Source organism: Danio aesculapii, chromosome 6 (genome assembly GCF_903798145.1).
Source record: "Danio aesculapii chromosome 6, fDanAes4.1, whole genome shotgun sequence".
In the NCBI taxonomy this organism is placed as follows: Eukaryota; Metazoa; Chordata; class Actinopteri; order Cypriniformes; family Danionidae; genus Danio; species Danio aesculapii.
In genome coordinates, this window is record NC_079440.1 from 9569035 (window position 1) to 9590611 (window position 21577).

Genomic DNA, 21577 nt, shown 5'->3' on the forward strand with positions numbered 1-21577 from the left:
GATATCATGATTTGGTTTAACCACAATAATCGTGGTGTGAAAAGCCCAATATGGTGACAGCGCTAATGTAAATGATGCATTCTTTTAAATGCATTCAAAATATGCATTCATTTGCATACATTTCTAGCACAAAAAGTCAACATTTTAGATTCACTATTTTTAGATATTAGAGTCAGATTTTTTTTTTATCACTCCATAATAAATAAAATACTGCAAACAGGCAGGAAAAGAAGCAAAGGTACAATTTTCCTCAGAATAAAATGATCAGGCAAATTAATATGAACACATCCCTCTGTACAATTTTCAGATATGAATCGATATGAATAAAATGAGCTGCTGAGGTGAAGACTTACGGCTTAAAAATAGAAAATAGACTTTAAAATATGTGTTATAATTGAAATTTACAGTCATTTAAAAGTAATATTCTTAAAGGTGTATTTTGGATGTTTTCTTTATGTCCGAATGGAAAAAAAATGCCCATAATCTTTAAATTGACATGTACATGGAAAGAAAAAACTGTGTTTGCCTCCATTGTCTTATCATAATTAGATGAATTAGTTATGAAATAATGGTGTTATTAGTGTTAATTTGTTAATATTCAGGTTTTAAGTCATTTTACATTTCATTGGTTACTAACTGGGATGCAAGAGAACAGCTCACTGCTTACTGAAGCCTATAGAATGCAGTTATATCTAAAATTCAAGCTGTATGTATGTTTTAAATGTTTAAGTTAAACAATAATATAAGACCAACGAGTGTAAAAAAAAAAAAAAAAAAGGGCTGGTTTGGTCCATTTGAAAAATGCAAGTACACAAGTCAACACTGATTCTATATAGAACTGTTCAGTAAGTCAATTGTCTGTTATATTTAATATACAATGTTGTTTAGTTTAGTTTTTTTCATTTTTGCCAATGAAAACTTTATAAGCTATCTAAAGAATTCATGCTAAAGTGAGTCAACCAAATTAATATGGAATTAATTTCATTAATTAGTTGCCACATTGTGTAATTAAATTAGATTAAATTTGATTGAGATCCCTAATTAGAATATATACATAATATAATGACTTCTTATTGAATGTGACACTGAATAGTTTTGTATTATTATAACATGTGAACAAAATACTGTATATTCAAATGGAAAACTACTGAAATGTTTGTCTATAGCTCCATCTAGTGGTTTGCATCATTTACTTGCTGATCATCAAGATTTAAGTACTGATGTGTAATGCGGTTTGTCTTGTGTAGGCTGAGCCTGTACACACTATGGCAGAGGAGTCGCGCTCAGAGGGAAACATCGGCATGCGCATGTATTGGAAGTATTTTCGAGCCGGAGCAAACGTGGTGATGCTGGTTTTACTGGTGCTGCTTAATCTGCTGGCGCAGGTAAAACACTGTAGTTTTACTGAAAGACTTCTTGTTTGGAGATAGAGATTCATTCTGACACTCTTTTCTGCTCCGTAGACTTTTTATATTCTTCAGGACTGGTGGCTTTCATACTGGTGAGTGAGGTTTTTTATTTAATTAATATCTTGACTGCGCTCTCTTGCAGATTCCATCTTAAAGTACATTATTGCATTACTATCATCTATTTTCTCAATAACCAATTATAAATATGTTTTGTATGGAACTGGATACACATTCATAAAGAACGTTTTTGGTATGTCTACACATAAATACTACAATTGGGAGTCAGGGTGATTTAATTTTTATTTATATATTTAACATGCATTTTATTCAGCAACAGTTATGAATCAAAATGATCATAAGCAGCACTTTCAAATTAGTTAATAATCATAATAGTAATAAATGTGTATTGGAATTATTTCTGAGCATCATATGACACTAAAGATCAGCATAACAGTGCTAAAGATTCAGATTAGCAATCAAAATAATATATGCAAGATTAAAAAAAATATATTATATTATATTATATTATATTATATTATATTAAACTACATATTGCTAGTCAAACTATAATATATTATGCACCTTTAAAATCTTGTTTGTGTCTCTCTAAAAGTCACTCATTTTCAAAAATAATTTATAATAATCATTATTAATATTATAATTAATTATATTTATAGTGTTTGTAACAAAACATAATTGAGGTCAGGTGTAATTTTGTCTAAGATTGACTAATGTGATGTCATAATGTCATGATCGGCAGGGCCACAGAGCAGGAGAAACTGGACCAAAACAATACCAATACCAACAATACCAGTGTCGGAAACACGACTCAACAACTCGACCTGAACTTCTATTTGGGCATCTATGCAGGTTTGCTCATCTGAAGTCAGCAAAATATGGCTACACTTTAGGTCACACTTTATTTTGATGGTCCGTTTGTTGGATTAAGTCACATTGCATCTACATGCCAAATAATTCTCATTAGATCATAAGTAGACTGTTAGGTTGGGGTTAGTGTTGACATGTTTCTTATAGTCAGTTATATGTCTGTTTAGCAGGAGTATCAGCAGATATTAAGCAGACAGTCTACTAATACTCAAATGGACCATCAAAATAAAGTGTTACTACACTTTAATTTATGGTGTCCTTCTTATAGTTAAACATGAAAGTACTCAGTAATACTTACTCAGTAGTACCAAAAATGAAATTTCCTTTTCATTTACTCACCTATAGGTCATTTAAAAAGGCTTTTTTCTTCAGTAGAACCTTAAAAAAAGGCTTTGAGCAGAATTCGTGGTCCTTGATGATTCATATAATGGCAGTGAATGCTTATAGTATTTTTAGATTAAAAATAAACACATACAAACGAGTCTAAATCAATAGCCATGGCTCCTGATGACACGCTGAAGTCTTGTTAAGGGAAATGAATAGTCCGTGCAAGAAACTGAACATTTATTATTATCTTTTCAACTCACTGCGGCAGAAAAATGCAAGCGTGTTGTATTTCATAGAGCACGCATCCTATTTGCACACACAAGCTGTTTGAAATAACGAACTTGAGCTTGAACTTGACTAACTATATAAGACCTGCAAATTGCACAGCCCCATTTCCAGTTGAATTTAAATTAACCGAAATTTTACAAGGTCTTTTACAATATGTCCAGACTCAAAGTGACTAGGTCTACTCTATGAAGTATGAATTATTAGCCCCCCTGTACTATTAACCCCCCTGTATATTTTTTCTCAATTTCTGTTTAGCATGGAGCAGATTTTTTAACACATTTCTAAACGTAATAATTTTAATAACTCATTTCTAATTAGGTGAGTCATTGTAAAGCGATGATTTGTTGTACAGACAATCAAAAAAATAATACTTATAATATTGACCTTTTAAAATGTTTTGTTTTTTTTAAATCTTTTTTTTTATTAGAAAAAAACAAAATATTATAATATTAACAAAATCACAGATGCATCAGAAATAGTCAATAAGGATACAGATGGGTACTGAAAAGATTAGGGAGAAGAAAAAAAAGAAATAGGGACAGACATTTGCACAGTGTTATTTTAAAACAATAAATAGTGTTGAAGGTAAAAAAATAAAAATATATGTCTCAAATACTTATCGTGTATACAGTGTGGCTGTTTACTAAATCTACGTTGTCTGTTTAAAATTAGTCATGTATAATTCTTAGAATTGGGTTCCATCTTGCTTCAAATATAGTCATCTGGAGTCTAAGGCAAGCTATTCTTTCCATTTCATAAATTTGTCTAATTGTTTTGATCCATTGTTCATATGTACTTGGCTCTGATCTGAGCTAGTTAGATGTACATTAATACATTTTAGTGCTCCAGAAAGCAATATTTGAAGCAAATAAGTAACTCTTCTTTCCCCCATGCTTTCGGGTACAATACCTAGGACTGCCACAGTTGGATCAAAGGGAATATGAATACAAAGATATCATCCCAGAACTGCTGCGGTTTTGGACAATACCTAAAGATATGAGAGTGGTTCCCTAAATGATCACCACATTCTTTCTAGCGTCTATTAGATGAGCCTATTCTTTTCTTTGCTACAGTTTGTGGGGTATGGAAATATATTGAAATGATTTTCCATGTAAATTCTCTCCATACTTAAAATGTTTTTAAAATGTGTTTCATTCTAGCCGAAAAAAACCCAATAAGACTTTCTCCAGAAGAAAAAAAATTATAGGAATTACTGTGAAAAAGTCCTTGCTCTGTTAAACATCATTTGAAGAATATTTGAAAAGGACACTGTAAAATAAAGTTTTACCCAAAAGTCTAAACATAGACATGCTGCATGGGTCTGTATGTGTTATATATGTGTTAAAAACTTTTTTATCTGCCTAATCAGGTTTAACAGGTGCCACGATTGTCTTCGGCTTCATGCGTTGTCTGATTATGTTCAATGCTCTGGTGAGCTCAGCAGAGACGCTTCACAACCGCATGTTCAACAGCATCTTGAGGACCCCGGTGCGCTTTTTCGACATCAATCCCATTGGTGAGTGCAGAAACATATTGACTTCTCACATTCCTGTGTGCTTGTCAAGCTGAGTGTTGAATTTAGCCAACAGAGGGCAGCAGATCCTAGAATAATTTATCTGTCTTTTACTGTTCAATGGAAAAAGTGTCTCTTTTAAAGGGATAGTTCACCCTAAACTGAAAATTCTGTCATCGTTTACTCATCATTCACTTCATGCACACCAGTTTGAGTTTAGTTCTTCTGTTGAACACAAAAGATATTTTGAAAAATGCTGAAAACGTGTAACCATTGACTTCCATACTATTTGTTTTCCCAGTAAGGTTGTCAATGGTTTCAGACCTCACCTTCATTGATGTTGAGTAAACAGCAGTTTTTGAAGCCTGAGTGTGAAGTGTTGGATTGAAGTGCGTGCGTGCGTGTGTGAATTGGTGTTTTTCTTATGCTTGCCTCTGGAAAATGATGATCCATATTGATAAGCCCTGAAGTATTTTGAGGACAACTTCCTTTTATAATCCTTTTTTTCTACAGCAATGACAATTTACCTACAGGATCTGAAGCAGTATTTGGAGATTATTTCATATGAAGCTTGTTTTCTTATGTCAATAATAAAATCAATTGTTCATTTAGTAATTAAAATTGCCATAGCTTATTTATTATTTTGACTTTGTGTCATTTTAAAACTGTATCTTTTGCAGAGCATTGCTATTGTGTTTAACCAAACTGTTTTGGAAATAAACAGGCTGCAAATATATCTAGATACCAATTCAGGGTGTTTTCACACTTGTAGATCGATTCTTTTGTTCCGAAACAGGGATTATAATTGCTACAATGTTTTATGTTGTTCTTGGTGCGGTTCGCTTTCGCATAGCAAAGTTTCTAAACGGACCAAACTAGTTAAAACAAGTCACGTGCGAGTAAACTCTCATCACATTGGTCAGAGTTTCAGGGTTTGTTTTTCACAGTGCCACGGATTCCACTCAACTGTCATACATCATTATTTTTATTTATGACCATGAGATATTATAAGCGACAAGGTGCACGTTAATTTTGACATGAACAGACATTGTCACCAAATAAAAATCAGAGAGGACTTTCTAATACATAGCCTCATTTCAGTTGTAAAGTTTTGTAAAAATTGATTCATCCATTGAAGCAGTCAATCAATTTAAAAAACGTTTGACTAGAATTATGCATTATATGCTTAAATTATAGAGAGAAATAACAGATTAACCAAGACTGCAGTCAGATCATGAAGCAGATCATTGTTGATTCTGTCGAGGTGTCAGTGCAGAAATGAACAAAACAATAGGAAAACAATAACAAAAATTGTTTTTTTATTAATTAATTCCTAACGGATAAACGGCACTCGGTAATATTTTAGCATGCTTTAACTTTCGTATTTGACATGAAACGCACATTTACCAGTAGGAATGACATCTCGCCCTACTCATCATTCTCTTCATATAGCTCTGTATATATGACTATTACATAACCATAGTACACTGTGATATAACCTGGTTCATCAGTTCGTTGGATCGTTTTGCTTTCTCACTACAATCGATCCGCTCCAGAGTTCGTTTCAATCAAGCTAAGACCACCTCATTCATGGCGATCTCGAACTGATTGATTTGGCATGGATCAGAGCGCGATTGCGGGTTTCACATATGCCAAATGAACCACGTTAACTAGGCAAACAAGACATGTTCCGAAACAACAAATGTTTGGGACGAAAACACCGTTAGGGTGTCACACACCAGAAGTGCCGCTCGGTGACGCACCGTGTAGCGCCACGCAGCGCCATGCATTTTAGAATTCTAAACATAGGTTTCTATCAGGGTGCACACACTGGCACCGCATGTCAGCGGCTGTCCATGCCGCCCAGCCACGACTCAGGACACTGTTAATATTTCTGCTGTGCCACAGAGCGCCATCTAATTAGTTGCATTTAAAATAGCATGCGATTGTGCACATCTGGTGTGCGATACTTTCAACTCTCATCTGGTGTGTGACGCCCTTCAGATACCTGTCCTTGAAATAAAAGTAAAATTAAATTAATTAATAAATTAATAAATAAATAGATAAAATAGAAAAAACTGAAAATACATTTATAATATAATAAATATAAATTTTATATATATATATATATATATATATATATATATATATATATATATATATATATATATATATATATATATATATATATATATATATATATACATATATATATATATATATATATATATATATATATATATATATATATATATATATGGGAGTTATAGCATAAAGTTTGTAATAAATTCTTGTTGAATCAAAAATATTTCCAAACTAAATATCTATATCATTATTATTTTTAACACACATATATATGTAGATAATGGTGGTGTCCTGATATGGGCAGTATCCTCTAGTTTCTTCTCACCATGTAGAGAACAAACATCAGATCTGGGTTCTGTGCCATCGAGGTCTCCTTATCGGGGTGTTGCTGTTGATAACACCAGCAAAAAACGCATTTACAAGTCTCAAAAGTCTAATAGAGAGTTTTATGGCTGCTGAAAAGTCAGTTGGGGCCTTTTTTCATGATACTGTTATCAGCACTGAACATGTGAGGCTCCATTACAGAGAGATGCTCTCTAGAAATCACTTTGTGCAATGTTTATGGTTGGAATAAGCTCATAATGATTGATCTTCTACTACTGTTTTCTGTATTTTTTTTTCCTTTTTTTCCCTCCTAATCTGGGGTTGTAAGGAATAGTTGACTCTATTGGGTGTTTATATTATAATATCTGTCAGCTCTTTGACTTTGGGACTCGTAATCTCTTCCTGACAATTGGGCAACTGTTATCCAGCAGGAGCTGTTGTTGATCGAGTTCTCCTTTGTTTGCGTTATTTGTGTTTAATCTGTCATTTATTATCCTTCAAAACACTCCAAGCAGAGGTTAAAGGCTTTTATGGTCAATACTATCACAACCAATTAGATAAAAAGTAAATGGCAATATGGTATTGTTACTGATAACAAATGCAACAAAAAAAACATATCACTGTCAGCATTTCAGATTTTATTGTTTAATTGGTGGTGCTTTTCTCACTATCAGTTGGTCAAAGACAAATAAGACCTTCCAAGAATTTTTTTCCTCCTTGAAATATACTATTCACCCCCTAATTGTCTCACTCTTCACTTCATTGCAATTAAATCATAATCTAATCATTACTAAGTATTTTTCTGAAAGGCCCAAAGGCTGGGACACACCAGATACCACACAAAATAGTACTAAATACTGCTTTGTTTACGTTTTGTCTGTGTGTGTCAGAAGTTTGGTTTCCCTTTGGGGAACGATATAAAAATTACTCTCATTTCAGTCAGCTTTTGTTCGTTTGGTGTGTTCATGTGCAGCTTTTTGGTCCAGACACAATCCAAATTGAGGCAACAACACAGTTAGGTTTCATTAATGCTAGTTGTTTGTAGGCCTGTCACAGTAATGAATATATCGGCTTATTGCACAACACATGAACATGACCTCAATCATTTTTGGTGATGCAATATATATCACCCATACATAAAAACAGATTCTAGCAGCATTTTAACTGATTGTGCTCTATTGGAGGTAACAGTATGGTTAAAAAACACTATATTATTTACTATACTTTAGTATATTTCATGTGGGTGCCATGAAATATGAGAAATAGAATTGAGAATGAGATATAGATTGTAGAATAATAACATTTATTATTATTTATTCAGGATCTGCGTTTTCACATTCTGATTCCAATGCCTGATTATTAAATTGTTAAAATGACTATAATTAAATGAAATATTCTTAAGGATAAAATATGATGTGCTTTGGAAGAGTGTACTTGCATTGTGATGATATTATATTGTCATTCTGGCTTTATATAACTGAGTGGCATAAAATGGTCTTAAAATGACAGTAATATAGTTTATCGCAATATGTTTTGGTGCAATATATCGTACAACGAAAAATAGATATCGTGACAGGCTTGGTGTGTCCTGGCCCTTAGACATAGTACATGACAAATACATTGTTTACCACTGTTTTTTGTTATGTGGAGTAATGGATTAAAAGACATTTATTGTCAGTCTCCAACTTGTGGGACCTTTCTTACTTACATATTTTAAACAGTAGTATTGTAGTCCAAATCTAAAGCAATAAATATCATTTCAAAGCATTTGAAATTTTTTGGGCAAAAGGCAATATTAATTTGTGACAAGATTACTCATCGTAAAGCATCTTGAGTTGTAAGACATACTTTGCTACAGCAATACGTGTTTAAAATAATTTTAAAAAAACTGGTAGAAAACTTGATTATTATATAAAAAGTTCAGGTCAAAAAGATAACATTCATGTTTTTATTTTAAGATAAAAGTTCTGACAATATTTTAACACTAGAACTATTGAGTAGTGTTGTCACGATGCTGGAATTTGATACCAATCGGTGCTGAAATTTTAACACTTGAGCGCATTCTTAAACAGCGCTGTTTTGCCATTGTGTTCACATGCTCAACAGAAATGACTGTGATGGGGTGGGAAGATCATTAGTTCACCGAACTCACCGTTGTTTACTGAGTGTAACCACAGATACAGGGACACTGAAGCGTTTTAAAGCTGTGAAGATCAGTCGATTCATTAGCAGATCACTCGTATGTCAGCTTCTAAACAGAGCAGCTGATCTGCGTGGCTTTAAAACTCTCTAGTGTCACTGTATCTGTTGTTACACTAAGTAAACAGCGGTGAGTTTGGTGACCTTTATGGCCAATCACAGTCATTTCTTTTGAGCACGTGAACACAATGGCAAATCAGCGCTGTTTAAGAACGCGCTCAAATGTTAGCGGGAAATGGATGCTTTTAAAATATCAGTACCGATTGGTATCAAATTCCAGTATCGTGACAACACTACTACTGAGATGATCATTTTGACCACTTTTCATTTTTAGAATTTAATAACTTTTTGTTAAAATTAAAACACACATATCCATAATGTAATACCATTTTCCCAAATATGTATATGTTTCTTTTTTAACATTGTTATTTTAGCTAAATTAAAAAACACACAGCTATGAGTATTTCTACCTTTTAATTAACATAGCATTAAAAAAACACATACATTTATTTCAGTATCTGCTTCTTTACCTCGTGACTTTAAATATGTGTGCCTCTGTTGCCTAGCAACTTCCTTCATTTACATAAAAGTAAATGTTTCTGTTGCCAAAAGCATAACTTTACTTCAAAAATATTTATCAAAACCGCGTATTCAGTGCCACAAAAAAAGCCTTCTCCCCTGCTTGTAAAAGTGAAAATGTTTTGTTGCTCATTGGCTTTTCCTTTTTAATTTCAGGAAGAATCCTCAACCGCTTCTCCAAAGACATCGGCCACCTTGACTCCTTACTTCCGTGGACATTTGTGGATTTCATCCAGGTATGTTTTGTAGCATAGCATCTGCTAAAAAAAAGCATACAATATGCACACAGCTGACGTTTGCTGTATTAGAGCACCCATCACTTGTGGTCATGTGCATTATTCGCTCTGGTAAACCAAGTGTTGTAGACCAACAACATATTGTGGCTTTTTCCCTGGCAAATGACAATGTGGTCAATAAGTGGCTGACAGGCGTCACTTTATGTGCTCAGAGCGCCATTGTCTAAAACTTGACAGTCGGAGGGGAAGTACAATAGTCTTTCATTTAAGGAGCTTTTCATTGTGTGGGGCAGCAGATCCTTCTTGTTCTCTCTCAGGATGAGAAAACTCTGAAGTCACTTTGGCTTTCCCACAGTCCTCTCTCCCTTAAGTGGCACAGAGCAAAGTCAGCATGTGTTGTTGAATATTACCAGTGTGTGGCTTGTAGCATCGCTCAAGCATTGGTGCATTCAATGTTTGTATGAATGTCAGCAAAGTGTCATTATTCAAGCTGTGGCTTTCTGATTTAGAAGTTCCTGTTGTGTCTTTCTAATAGTGCTTACTATTTTAATCGCGATTTATCACATGATTTTTGTCCACTTTTCTATTGTCCACTTTCATTTTAAAAGTTCTTGTAGATGTATAAAAGTGCATTAACACTTAAGATGTTAAACCTAAAGTGCAAATAAACAACTTGGGTAGCTTTTACAGTAGTATTCCTTTTACTTATTAGCAGTAAAAAAAAATGTTGTAAATCTTAACTTACAAATTGAAGTAATCAAATTAAACTGTGATCAAACATATTTGCCACTGCCAAAGCATTTAGTGATAATTAAGTGATCATTACATCTCAGTTCCTGTCATTCTGGTAATTCAATTCAATTAAATTCAATTCATGTTTATTTATATAGCGCTTTTACAATGTAGATTGTCAAAGCAGCTTATAGAAGTTGCGTCAGTCCAGTTTTCAGAGTTGAAGTTCAGTTCAGTGTGGTTTAATTTCACCGCTGAAAGTCCAAACACTGAAGAGCAAATCCATCGATGCGCAGCTCCAGAAATGACGATAGCTATGTTTCCATCCAAAGATGCGAATGAAATTTATGCGCAAAACTGGAATGTTGCATAAAAGATGTGCGAATAAAGCAGCATTTCCATCCATCAAGTCAAAGAGAACAAAATCGTCACTTCCTGATTAATTGGCGCCAAATATCAAAAGTAAAAACGGAATTTGCTGCGGTAGGATAAGCTGCGTGAATGTTTTCTTTATTTACTAAATTACTTGCGCCTCAGAAGACAAATGCCGACATGCAATGAACGCGCGGTGGGGTTTGAAGTCGTGCGATGCAGAGCACAGACGCTCTTGACAATTGTGGAGGTCATTAATATTATTATAACACTAATACTGAAACGGTTAAGGCATTTTAGAATGACTAAAACAACATTTCAGATGTTTTACAATGTGCTCAACCTGCTGGTTTGTCCATTTACACACATTTTTATCATCACATGATCTCATAACAAAATCACATGAATTTTTTTATTGCGCATACTAGAATTTGTTTGGTAAAAGTGTTTCCATCGTAGTTTATGCACATAATTTCTTATCGAAAAAAAGGTTTTTCCTATTCAGTTGTGCATATTTTTTATGCGTATTTTCAAAATTGATGCACATTTTGCCATTTCCATCAAAAGTTTTTTCGCATTTCCAAATTGCGCATATAAATAGGTGGATGGAAACATAGCTAATGTCTCATAGCAAACTAATGTTAAGAGGAGTAGGTTAAGGTTATTGATATAGAGTTGCTATGGAAGCCCTCAGGTTGACGTCAACAGAGAAGGACCGCCACTCCAAACGAGAAAGCAAACGGTCAGATTTTAACTGAAGATTATCAAAATTGCACAGATTTATTACTCACTTTAAGAATAAGAATGTGAGCTAGAAAAATTTACATTGTACATTTTGATTTCGCAGAGACTTTGAGGCGCATTGTAGGGCTGGGCAATAAAATCGGGATCGATATTTACTGAACCAACATTATTGTCAATACCAGAAAAAATAAAGATGAAGTTTCAGTATGAAGCGCTAAAGTTTTATTAAAATGTGGCTGCTGAGCATGTGGCTTGGAAGCAGTGACAATAAGTTTGGTGTGTAAGTTTCCAATGGAGGTATGCAACGCAGCGTGTATATGGGAGCGACGTGCACATGTTGTGCAAGCGGCACGCACGTGAACCATGTGCATTTTCCAGCCGCACCTAGTTTAAAAAACATCTTAACTTTTCCGAATGCCGCTAGAACACCAAGATTAATGTAAGTAGAACTAACCAATCTGCTTCACACTTTGTATGGAATATGCACATTTTAGTAATAACGGCAGACTAATTACCTGCACCCAAACACTGCAGAGTTTTTTAATTTTCTCCATAAAATTGTCATCCTCTGAAAAAATGGTTGATGGTCACCTAGTTAGGAGAGACGCCAGGGCAGCGCGGGCGCAAAGCCCATTGAATATGGTCAAGGAATCCACGTGCACGCTTGTCACTTCAGGTTAGAATAACAACATGTGCGAAAATGAGTGACATATAGCAGCAGTGAGGAGTTTGTAATTAAAAAGGGTGTAAGGATGTCACCAGAGTGGCTTTTTGGTTTCTTTTCTTGTGCGTCCCAGCCACCAGCTCCCCATCTTAAAGATTTTTTAGCATAGGGCTAATGTAGTCATTCAACTTCACAATTTGTAATGTTGCTGTACAGTATGTACCTAAATAATGATGGTTAGCTCCTTTATGGCCCGTTTCCACTGAGTGGTACAGTACGGTACGGGTCACCTTTATCAGGCTTCCACTGCTAAAAGGGTATCAACGGTACTCTTTTGGTGGGCGTGCTGTATGACAGAAAGTTTCAGTCAATATAATTTTCGCTCGAGAAAATGTCTACAGTAAAGCTGTACGGGTCGTTCCATATCATATGAGAAGCACTTCTCACTGAACAGATGCTTTATACACATAAACACTTGTGTAGAAATGTTTATTACTAACTTTTCTATAAACTTAATTTGATTATAACTGCAGATTAATGTCAGCGTGAAATAGCCTACTGTAAGGTCTGCAATTATATAAAATAAATAAATAAATGCAACATATATGAACACATACAGACCCTTACAGTCTCCAATATGTTACCAATTACAGAAAAACTACACACAGCATACATTTAGTGCTTATTTAGGTTCAAAAACAACACGAAATATAGCCCACAGTCAGAGCAAACTTCTCATCTGTGTCTTTAATCTTTAGCAGCATATGTAACCTCTTGTTAGAAAGTAATTCCAATTCATAATAGTCCAAAAGGTGAAGATAATAGTTAAAAAAGGCAGTTTGTTCACGTTTGCTGAAAAAATAATTAGCTCCTTTGTTTTTTCCAGCTTCTCCTTTGTTTTTTCACACGTCACTCTTGCGTTTGTCCGATTTTGAAAGGATCGGGTTTCAAACACATGTCAGTAATCAAGCGCACGTTATTATCATCAGCTCAAGAAGTTCATTATTTCAAATACTGACACGTATGCGAGCGCAAGCAAGAAAGCAAAATCGCTCGCGCTTTAGACTGGCTCGTAAAAAACTACGTCGCACAGGAAAGAATCTGCTCTTCTTCTTGGCTTAATGGCTGTTCATCAAAATGACGACAAGGTTTGTTTGAGCTTGGGTCGACCATGACTTGTTATTATATGTATATATTATTACGGTGTAATCTCTCAGCTGTGTATTTAAAACACAGCGGTTCCTTTGTTTTTATTCTGGCTTGTTGCGCGAGCGAAAGAAAACCAATAGCGTTCAGCTGCGTGTCTAGCTCCGCCTTTTGGTACCCTTGATACCCTGTGCAAAGGGTGACCAAAAAGTGGTACGGTATGGTTCGGTTCGGTATGATTTTTGACAGTGGAAACAGCCATAAAAGCGTACCGTACCGTACCGTACCACTCAGTGGAAACGGGCTCAGCTTACTTGAAATCTCAGATTTGATTATCATAATTTGTGTTGTTGACAGAGTTTGAGGTTTACTGTATCATTATTTACACCTTAAAGATTAAGCATTTACACTTTATCATTGCACACACTTTGTAACATTTTATATATCGAGTCTTTTTAACAATCATGTTTATTTTATTATAGAGATCAGATATGTTGTTTAAATATTTTTGTTTTTGACTTATAACACTAATTGCCTTAGTAATGTTGGTAAAAGAAAATAAAGTGGTTAAATATAAAAAAAATCCTAATAGTCCTAAATGTATTGTTAAAAAATATTCAATAATTATCTATATCGAATGATATGAAACATGATATCGTGATTTTATATATATATTTTTTTGCAATATCATCCACCTCTAGGTCATTGTTTGTATTGCCACATAATTATGAGTTTCATATGAAAAACTCCCATTGCGACTGTAAATTAATAAATGTATTTATTTATTTATTTTATTATAATGCGTTATTTCCATGAAACCGCACACAGTGCTCAGTATTCTGACATTCGTTACCTGAACATGACCACAATGACAAAGAGACCAGAGTGGCTTCCTAAAAGAAGCTCACACAGGAAGAAAAGCTCGCTCTGACGTTCTTGAGGCTCTGCTACACAGCGAATCCCAAAATCGCCAGCACAGAAATGCTTTTGTCAGGTTGTGTTCCTCTAGTCTATGGTCATTCGCACACTGACCTTAAGTTGTTAACTTGGTTTAGGGATTATAGGTGATTAGAGTGAGATCTGGTTCAGAAAGTGTCGAGTCATGCTGTAATGGCACCCTTTCAGCTTCTTTGTCAAATGTTTGTGGTTAAAAGAAGCAACCAAAGCCACAAAGTGTATTTAATGAGACAGCAGTAAACCACTGTGACGCAGGGTTTCTACCGCTCGCTTCCCATTTGGAGGACACTTTGTGGCTAAACATAATATCTAAATAAATCCTGTATTACTATATGGCTAAGTGTGAATATCTGATTGTATACTGGATGCCATTTGATTGTATTAAACATGAGCAGCTGGATTGACTGAGATATTCGTATTAAATATCAGGAGCTGTAGGCTTGTAGAAGAATACAGAGTGAAGTGGGAATTTTCTAAATAAATGGTTGATGTTTACTGTTTGAAAATGAAAGAAAATTAAGATGTAAATATCAGTACTGTCATTTTTACTGAAAATATGATCATTTTTGTTTCGCATTTTATCGTTTTGAAATACAGTTCCAGTTCAGTAGGATGACAATGTTTCTTATGTTTTATTTCGTAATTTTTTATTAAACAATTATAATATTCATAAGAAACTCGTAATTATTTTAATAAGGCAGCCTGTGAATAATCAGTTGGATACATTTTTCAACATGATCAAAAACCTGATGATGGATGTACTTTTTTATTTGTATTTTTATTTATTTATTTATTTTTATTCTGAGTTTGTTGTAAATTTCACAAATAATTACAAATTTGCAAGTAACACATTAAATCAGTGTTTCTCGACCATGTTCCTGGAGGACCACCAGCACTGCATGTTTTGGATGTCTCCTTTATTAGTGTCTGCTAATGAGCTGATGATCTGAATCAGATGTGTTTGGTTAAAGAGACATGGAAAATGTGCAGATCTGGTGGTCCTCCAGGAACATGGTTGAGAAACACTGCATTAAATTATATATTCAAATTTGGATTAAAAAGACAATGCATTTGTATTTTAATTTATAAAAACTGGGATTATTGGATGAATTCTTATGTGTTTTTTTATGTACAGTATATGTAGAAAAATAAAATTATCACAAGGTCTGTTTTTATGTCATGCACACCCTATTTAGTTGAATAAATGTTTACATTTTTTCTCCTTCAAATATGAATGGATGAATGTAGGGCTGGGCCGATAAATTATATTATATCGAATCGCAATAAAATTTATGTCAATAACAATGATAAGCTCTGGACTTTTTAACTCTATATTGATCTAAGAGCCAATCACACAGCAGAAATGTGCAACTTTGGGAATCTAAAAGTGTGCTGATATTAAATATGGACAGAATTTTCAGCCACCAAAAATGTATTGGCTGAAAATATGTTAAGCCATTTAATGGACCCTCTAATTTTTGTGGCTTCAGTAATTGTTGGGTTATTCTTTGAAATCAGGAAGCATTAGCAACTTATATCAAAATATATATCGTTATTGTTCAATATGGAAAATAATTATCGAGATTGCATTTTTACCATATCGCACAGCCCTAGATGAATGATTACCTTAGTATAATTTAATTTTAAAATTAAATCAGTTCTCACACACACACACACACACACACACACACACACACACACACACACACACACACACACACACACTGTGTGCATAATAATAATTTGCATAATTTATTTTAATTTAAAATTGTATTAATTTCAATTGTGGATGGTATATCTCAGTTATGTCATTAGCATTGTGGTATCATTAAACTCCTTTTTCTTTTATTTTAATTGTAAATGTATTTTTTTGGCCATTTTAACATTTGTAATTAAATAAATTTATAATATTTGTATTATGTTCATCACAGTTATGTCATTATCACGGATTAACTGATATTAAAATTAATGTTTTAAATTCTATATATTTTTTGCTTTTAATTTTTGTATTTTTTGCCTTTTTAACATTTGTAATTGATTTATTATATTTGTATTATTATATCTCAGTTATGTTATTATAATGCAGTAACTGATATATTTAAATTAATGTTTAAAATTATTCTTGTTTTTAGTTTTTTTTGTATTTTTTACTAATTTAACATTTATAATTAAATTTATTTATTATATTTGTATTATTATATCTCAGTTATGTCATTTTCACAGAGTAATTGCTATAATTTATTTAATATTGTGAATTATTGTTTTCTTTTTTTAAAGTTTTATTAATTTTGTTGTGTTTTTTGCCATTTAACATTTGTAATTTTTATTTATTGTTTGTGTGATTGTCAATTTACATTTTAGATTGTAAAACAAGAAAAGACAAAATTTAAAGACTAAATTTAAATATTATTTAACATTAAGTAAATAAACATTCCCCTGGAAGCTAGCTGAAATACAATAATTAAACTTTTTAAACTGATTCTGTTTGATTTATAGTTTTATGGTGTTAGTTTTATTCAGCCATAATAACCCTGACATCTCTTGTCTCTCTCTCTTTTTAAAAACAAAATTATTTATTAGTATTTTATTTGTGTTTATTTTTTATTTATTTTTGTTCTTATTTGACAGGTGTTTCTGCAAATTGTCGGCGTGATTGCTGTTGCATCTTCTGTCATCCCTTGGATTCTGATCCCTGTTCTTCCCCTGTTGATTTGCTTCCTGTTCCTGCGCCGCTACTTCCTGCGGACATCACGAGACGTCAAGCGCATCGAATCCACCAGTAAGCGTTTCCAGTTTTCTCCTGACACCCATGAAGCTTACATCGCCACCAGTAATGACTCTTCAAAGCATATTTGCTGTACGTCCTGTAAGTTTATGTATTTACGTTTTTTTCTACAGCTCGAAGTCCTGTTTTCTCCCATCTATCCTCCTCACTGCAAGGCCTGTGGACCATTCGCGCCTTTAAAGCGGAGGAAAGGTTTCAGCAAACGTTTGATGCTCACCAGGATCTGCATTCAGGTCAGTTACTTCTTCCAGGATTAACCCTTAATATTGTAAATGTGTTGTCTGAAATGTTATGTTTGCTTCTACAGAGGCCTGGTTCCTGTTCTTGACCACTTCTCGCTGGTTTGCGGTGCGTTTGGATGGGATGTGCTCTGTGTTTGTGACCATCACAGCATTCGGATGTCTTCTTCTTAAAGATAGTGAGATATCCAACTCGAAACACACACACTATTACCAAAACATAATGCTTATATTAAACACATAATGCTTTGTGAAGTGCTTGGATTTTGGATGAAGTGCTTGAAGCGGCTTGAAAATGTAGTCATTTAGTCATTTAACAAACGCTTTTGTCCAAAGGAGGCATTCAGCGATTCAATGAGAAGAGGCAATACACACAAGAAATGCTAATTATACAAAGGAACTGTTAGTGCTCAAAGAATTGTGGTCCGTTTCCACTGTCAAAATGTACCAAAAAGCGAACTGTACCGTACCACTTTTTGGGTATCAAAGCCAGGAGAATGAAAACAAAGGATGCGCTATTTTTAAATACACAGCCGAGACATTACACCATAATAATATATAGCCTACATATAATAGCGACCCATGAGAGAAGACCATATTAAGAAGAGCAGAATCTGCCATGTGTCCTGTTGTAGTTTATGAGGCCGTCTAGAAGCGTGAGCGGTTTCACTTTCTCCAGAGAGCTCTATTTGTGATTGTTTGCCGTACGTCTATATTTGAAATAACAAACTTGAGCTGATGATATCAACGTGCGTGTGATTTTTGAAGCACTTCTGACATCCAATCCTTTCAGAAACAGACAAGAGGGAAGCACGAAAAAACGAAAAAGGGAAGCCCAAAAAACAAAGGAGCAAACGTATGCCCTTTCAGCCAGCTGAATCTCTTATTTCTGCTTCTCACAGCTATGAATGCAGGAGATGTGGGCCTGGCATTGTCCTATGCCGTCACTCTGATGGGGATGTTCCAGTGGGGTGTAAGACAAAGTGCTGAGGTGGAGAACATGGTAAGTACTTCAACCACATTAAAGGGCACCTATGGTGAAAAATCTACTTTTCAAGCTGTTTGGACAGACATATGTGCATGTATGGTGTATAGACTGTCATATTGGGGTGATATAAACACATCCAGTCCTTTTTTTTTTAATTTAACAACACAAAAACGGTGGATCAATTGGAGCGGTTTTCAGACCGAACGCAACTTGATGTAGGAGTGCGGTCCCCCCGCCCACCGAATTGATTGACAGCTGCGTATTAACATGTCCCAGTAGTCACGTGTATAATCATATCAACAAGAGAGGACGAGCGCAAAGCAACCGGGAGTAAAAGGTCTGTTGAGTTTGCTAGGATCATCAATCATCATCAAATGTGATCAAGAGTGAGTTTTACAAGTTTAAAATGTTTTAAAACAGAGCATGTGTGTAATGGATTACAGCGATTTACTTCAGCTTTACTTCATCAGCACAGCCGCGTGTCAGAACAATTATAAAGGAAGACGCTTCAATCCTGGTTTGTGGACATTAAATCAGGTTTATTTTGTACATTAACATAACAGATATCCATATAGCAGTGGAGATTAACCTGTAGCCTGTCACATTTACATGCAAAAAGAGCGTGTCGTTTCCGCGCTTTGTCTGTGTGTGTGTGTCTATATATGTGTGTGTGTGTGTGAACTTTGTAACAACATTGTGTGTGACTCATCGTAACAACTCTACAACAAAAACTTATTGGTAAAGTTCTTATTGTAGTATTTCTCACAAACGCTACGTGAGATCTTCTTTTATGTCTGTCTGTTGTCTGACGCAGCCGAGGGAGGAGATTAAAGCACGCAGACAGGCATGTAGAAACGGTTGGTGGGGAGGACTAGCCTTAAAGGAGCAGTACACCAAAACCGCCTCCTGGTGCTAAAATGTATAAAATAGAATTTAATCAAATGTATAATAAAAAATCTGATGGGTGTTTTGAGCTGAAACTTTACAGACACATTCTGGAGACACAAAAGACTTATATTGAATCTGAAAAAGGGGTAACCTAGGTGCCCTTTAAATTTTCCAAATAGTTTTTTTTTTTTTTTTTTGAAAAGCGTACAGTATGGTTTGCTTTTGACAGTGGAATTGACCATAAAAGCATACCCTACCGTACAGTACCACTCAGTGGAAACGGGCCAAAAGTACTGCATCCGCTGATTGCATTTTATAAACCAACAAGAGCCACAGTTTCTGCTAAAAATCCTCTTTGATGTTCTACTAAAAATAGAAAAGTCTTTAGCCTGAGGTTGAGTAAAATTAAGTGTTAATTTACATTTTTTAGTGAACTATCCCTTTAATGCTGATGATATGGAAAGAAACTGCCTTAGTAGTTAGCAAGGCAACTTACTAGATTTTAAAACAAAGCTGTTCATTCATATTTTGCATCTCTCTCAAAAGTATAGTTCACCCAAAACTGAAAATTCGGTCATCATTTTCAATCCTTTACTTGTTTGTGTGTTTAACACAAAAGAAGTTATTTTGAAAAACGTCTGAAATCGCTAACCATTGACTGACACAGTATTTGTTTTTTCCTCTACTATTCAAGTCAATGGTTACCAGTTGTTCAAAATATCTTCTTTTGATTTGGAAGCACTACATTTTTCTCATTTTTTGCCCTATCCCCTTAACGTGTGTGCAAATTTCCATGAATTGATTTCTGATTGATGTTCTTCTAGATGACGTCAGTGGAGAGAGTAGTAGAGTACACGGAACTGGAAAGTGAAGCACCTTGGGAAACTCAAAAACGTCCCTCTTCTGACTGGCCAAATCGCGGCCTGATAACCTTTGACAGGGTCAACTTCTCCTACAGTTCTGACGGACCCGTCGTCCTCAAGAACATTTCAGCCATGTTCAGACCCAGAGAGAAGGTGAGTCCAGCAGCTCCAGAGCCTCACTTGAGTCCATCGGCAGGTGTGAACTGATTTTTGCATGTGTGTGTGTGTTCTGCATTGATCAGGTTGGAATCGTTGGACGGACTGGTGCAGGGAAAAGCTCCCTGATATCAGCTCTGTTTCGTCTGTCAGAGCCAGAAGGAAAAATCCTGGTTGACGGAGTGTTGACCTCAGAGATCGGCCTCCATGACCTCCGTCAGAAGATGTCCATCATCCCGCAGGATCCTGTGCTGTTCACGGGAACCATGAGGAAGAACCTGGACCCCTTCAACCAGCACTCGGACCATGACTTGTGGAAAGCTCTGGAAGAGGTAAACAACATGTGATGTAACTTAAAGGAATTTTAGTTGTGGCTGTTCCATCCTAGTGGAATACTGTTTTACAAAATAACATTGGCACTTAAACAAAAAAAAAGGAGAAAAAAATAATAATAAAATTATATATATATATATATATATATATATATATATATATATATATATATATATATATATATATATATATATATATAAACACACGTACGTACACTCACCGGCCACTTTATTAGGTACACCCGCCCAACTTCTTTTGTAAATTTCTAATCAGCCAATCACATGGCAGCAACTCAATACATTTAGGCATGTAGACATGGTTAAGACGATCTGCTGCAGTTCAAACCGAGCATCAGAATGGAGAAGAAAGGTGATTTATGTGACTTTGAACGTGGCATGGTTGTTGATGCAGATGGGCTGGTCTGAGTATTTCAGAAACTGCTGATCTACGGGCATTTTCATGCACAACCATCTCTAGGGTTTACAGAGAATGGTCTGAAAAAGAGAAAATATCCATTGAGCGGCAGTTCTGTGGGCGCAAATGCCTTGTTGATGCCAGAGGTCAGAGGAGAATGGCCAGACTGGTTCCAGCTGATAGAAAGGCAACAGTAACTCAAATAACCACTCGTTACATCCGAGGTCTGCAGAAGAGCATCTCTGAACGCACAACATGTTCAACCTTGAGGCGGATGGGCTATAGCAGCAGAAGACCACACCGGGTGCCACTCCTGTCAGCTAAGAACAGGAAACTGAGACTTCAATTGGCACAGGCTCAACAAAATTAGACAATAGAAGATTGGAAAAACGTTGCCTGGTCTGATGAGTCTCGATTTCTGCTGCGACATTCGGCTGGTAGGGTCAGA

At 35.0% G+C, this 21577-nt stretch overlaps 1 protein-coding gene across 1 annotated transcript in view; it reads left to right on the forward strand.

Annotated features, from left to right (window-relative positions):
* The window catches only part of abcc4 (ATP-binding cassette, sub-family C (CFTR/MRP), member 4), a 70152-nt gene that overhangs the window by 37704 nt on the left and 10871 nt on the right, over nucleotides 1–21577 (forward strand). The window contains exons 16-26 of the mRNA XM_056459422.1: nucleotides 1248–1385; nucleotides 1464–1501; nucleotides 2170–2279; nucleotides 4282–4428; nucleotides 9769–9848; nucleotides 17092–17242; nucleotides 17362–17481; nucleotides 17556–17666; nucleotides 18390–18490; nucleotides 20188–20379; nucleotides 20469–20714. Coding sequence (XP_056315397.1) covers nucleotides 1248–1385; nucleotides 1464–1501; nucleotides 2170–2279; nucleotides 4282–4428; nucleotides 9769–9848; nucleotides 17092–17242; nucleotides 17362–17481; nucleotides 17556–17666; nucleotides 18390–18490; nucleotides 20188–20379; nucleotides 20469–20714 — 1434 coding nt within the window. The remainder of the gene's footprint in view (nucleotides 1–1247; nucleotides 1386–1463; nucleotides 1502–2169; nucleotides 2280–4281; nucleotides 4429–9768; nucleotides 9849–17091; nucleotides 17243–17361; nucleotides 17482–17555; nucleotides 17667–18389; nucleotides 18491–20187; nucleotides 20380–20468; nucleotides 20715–21577) is intronic.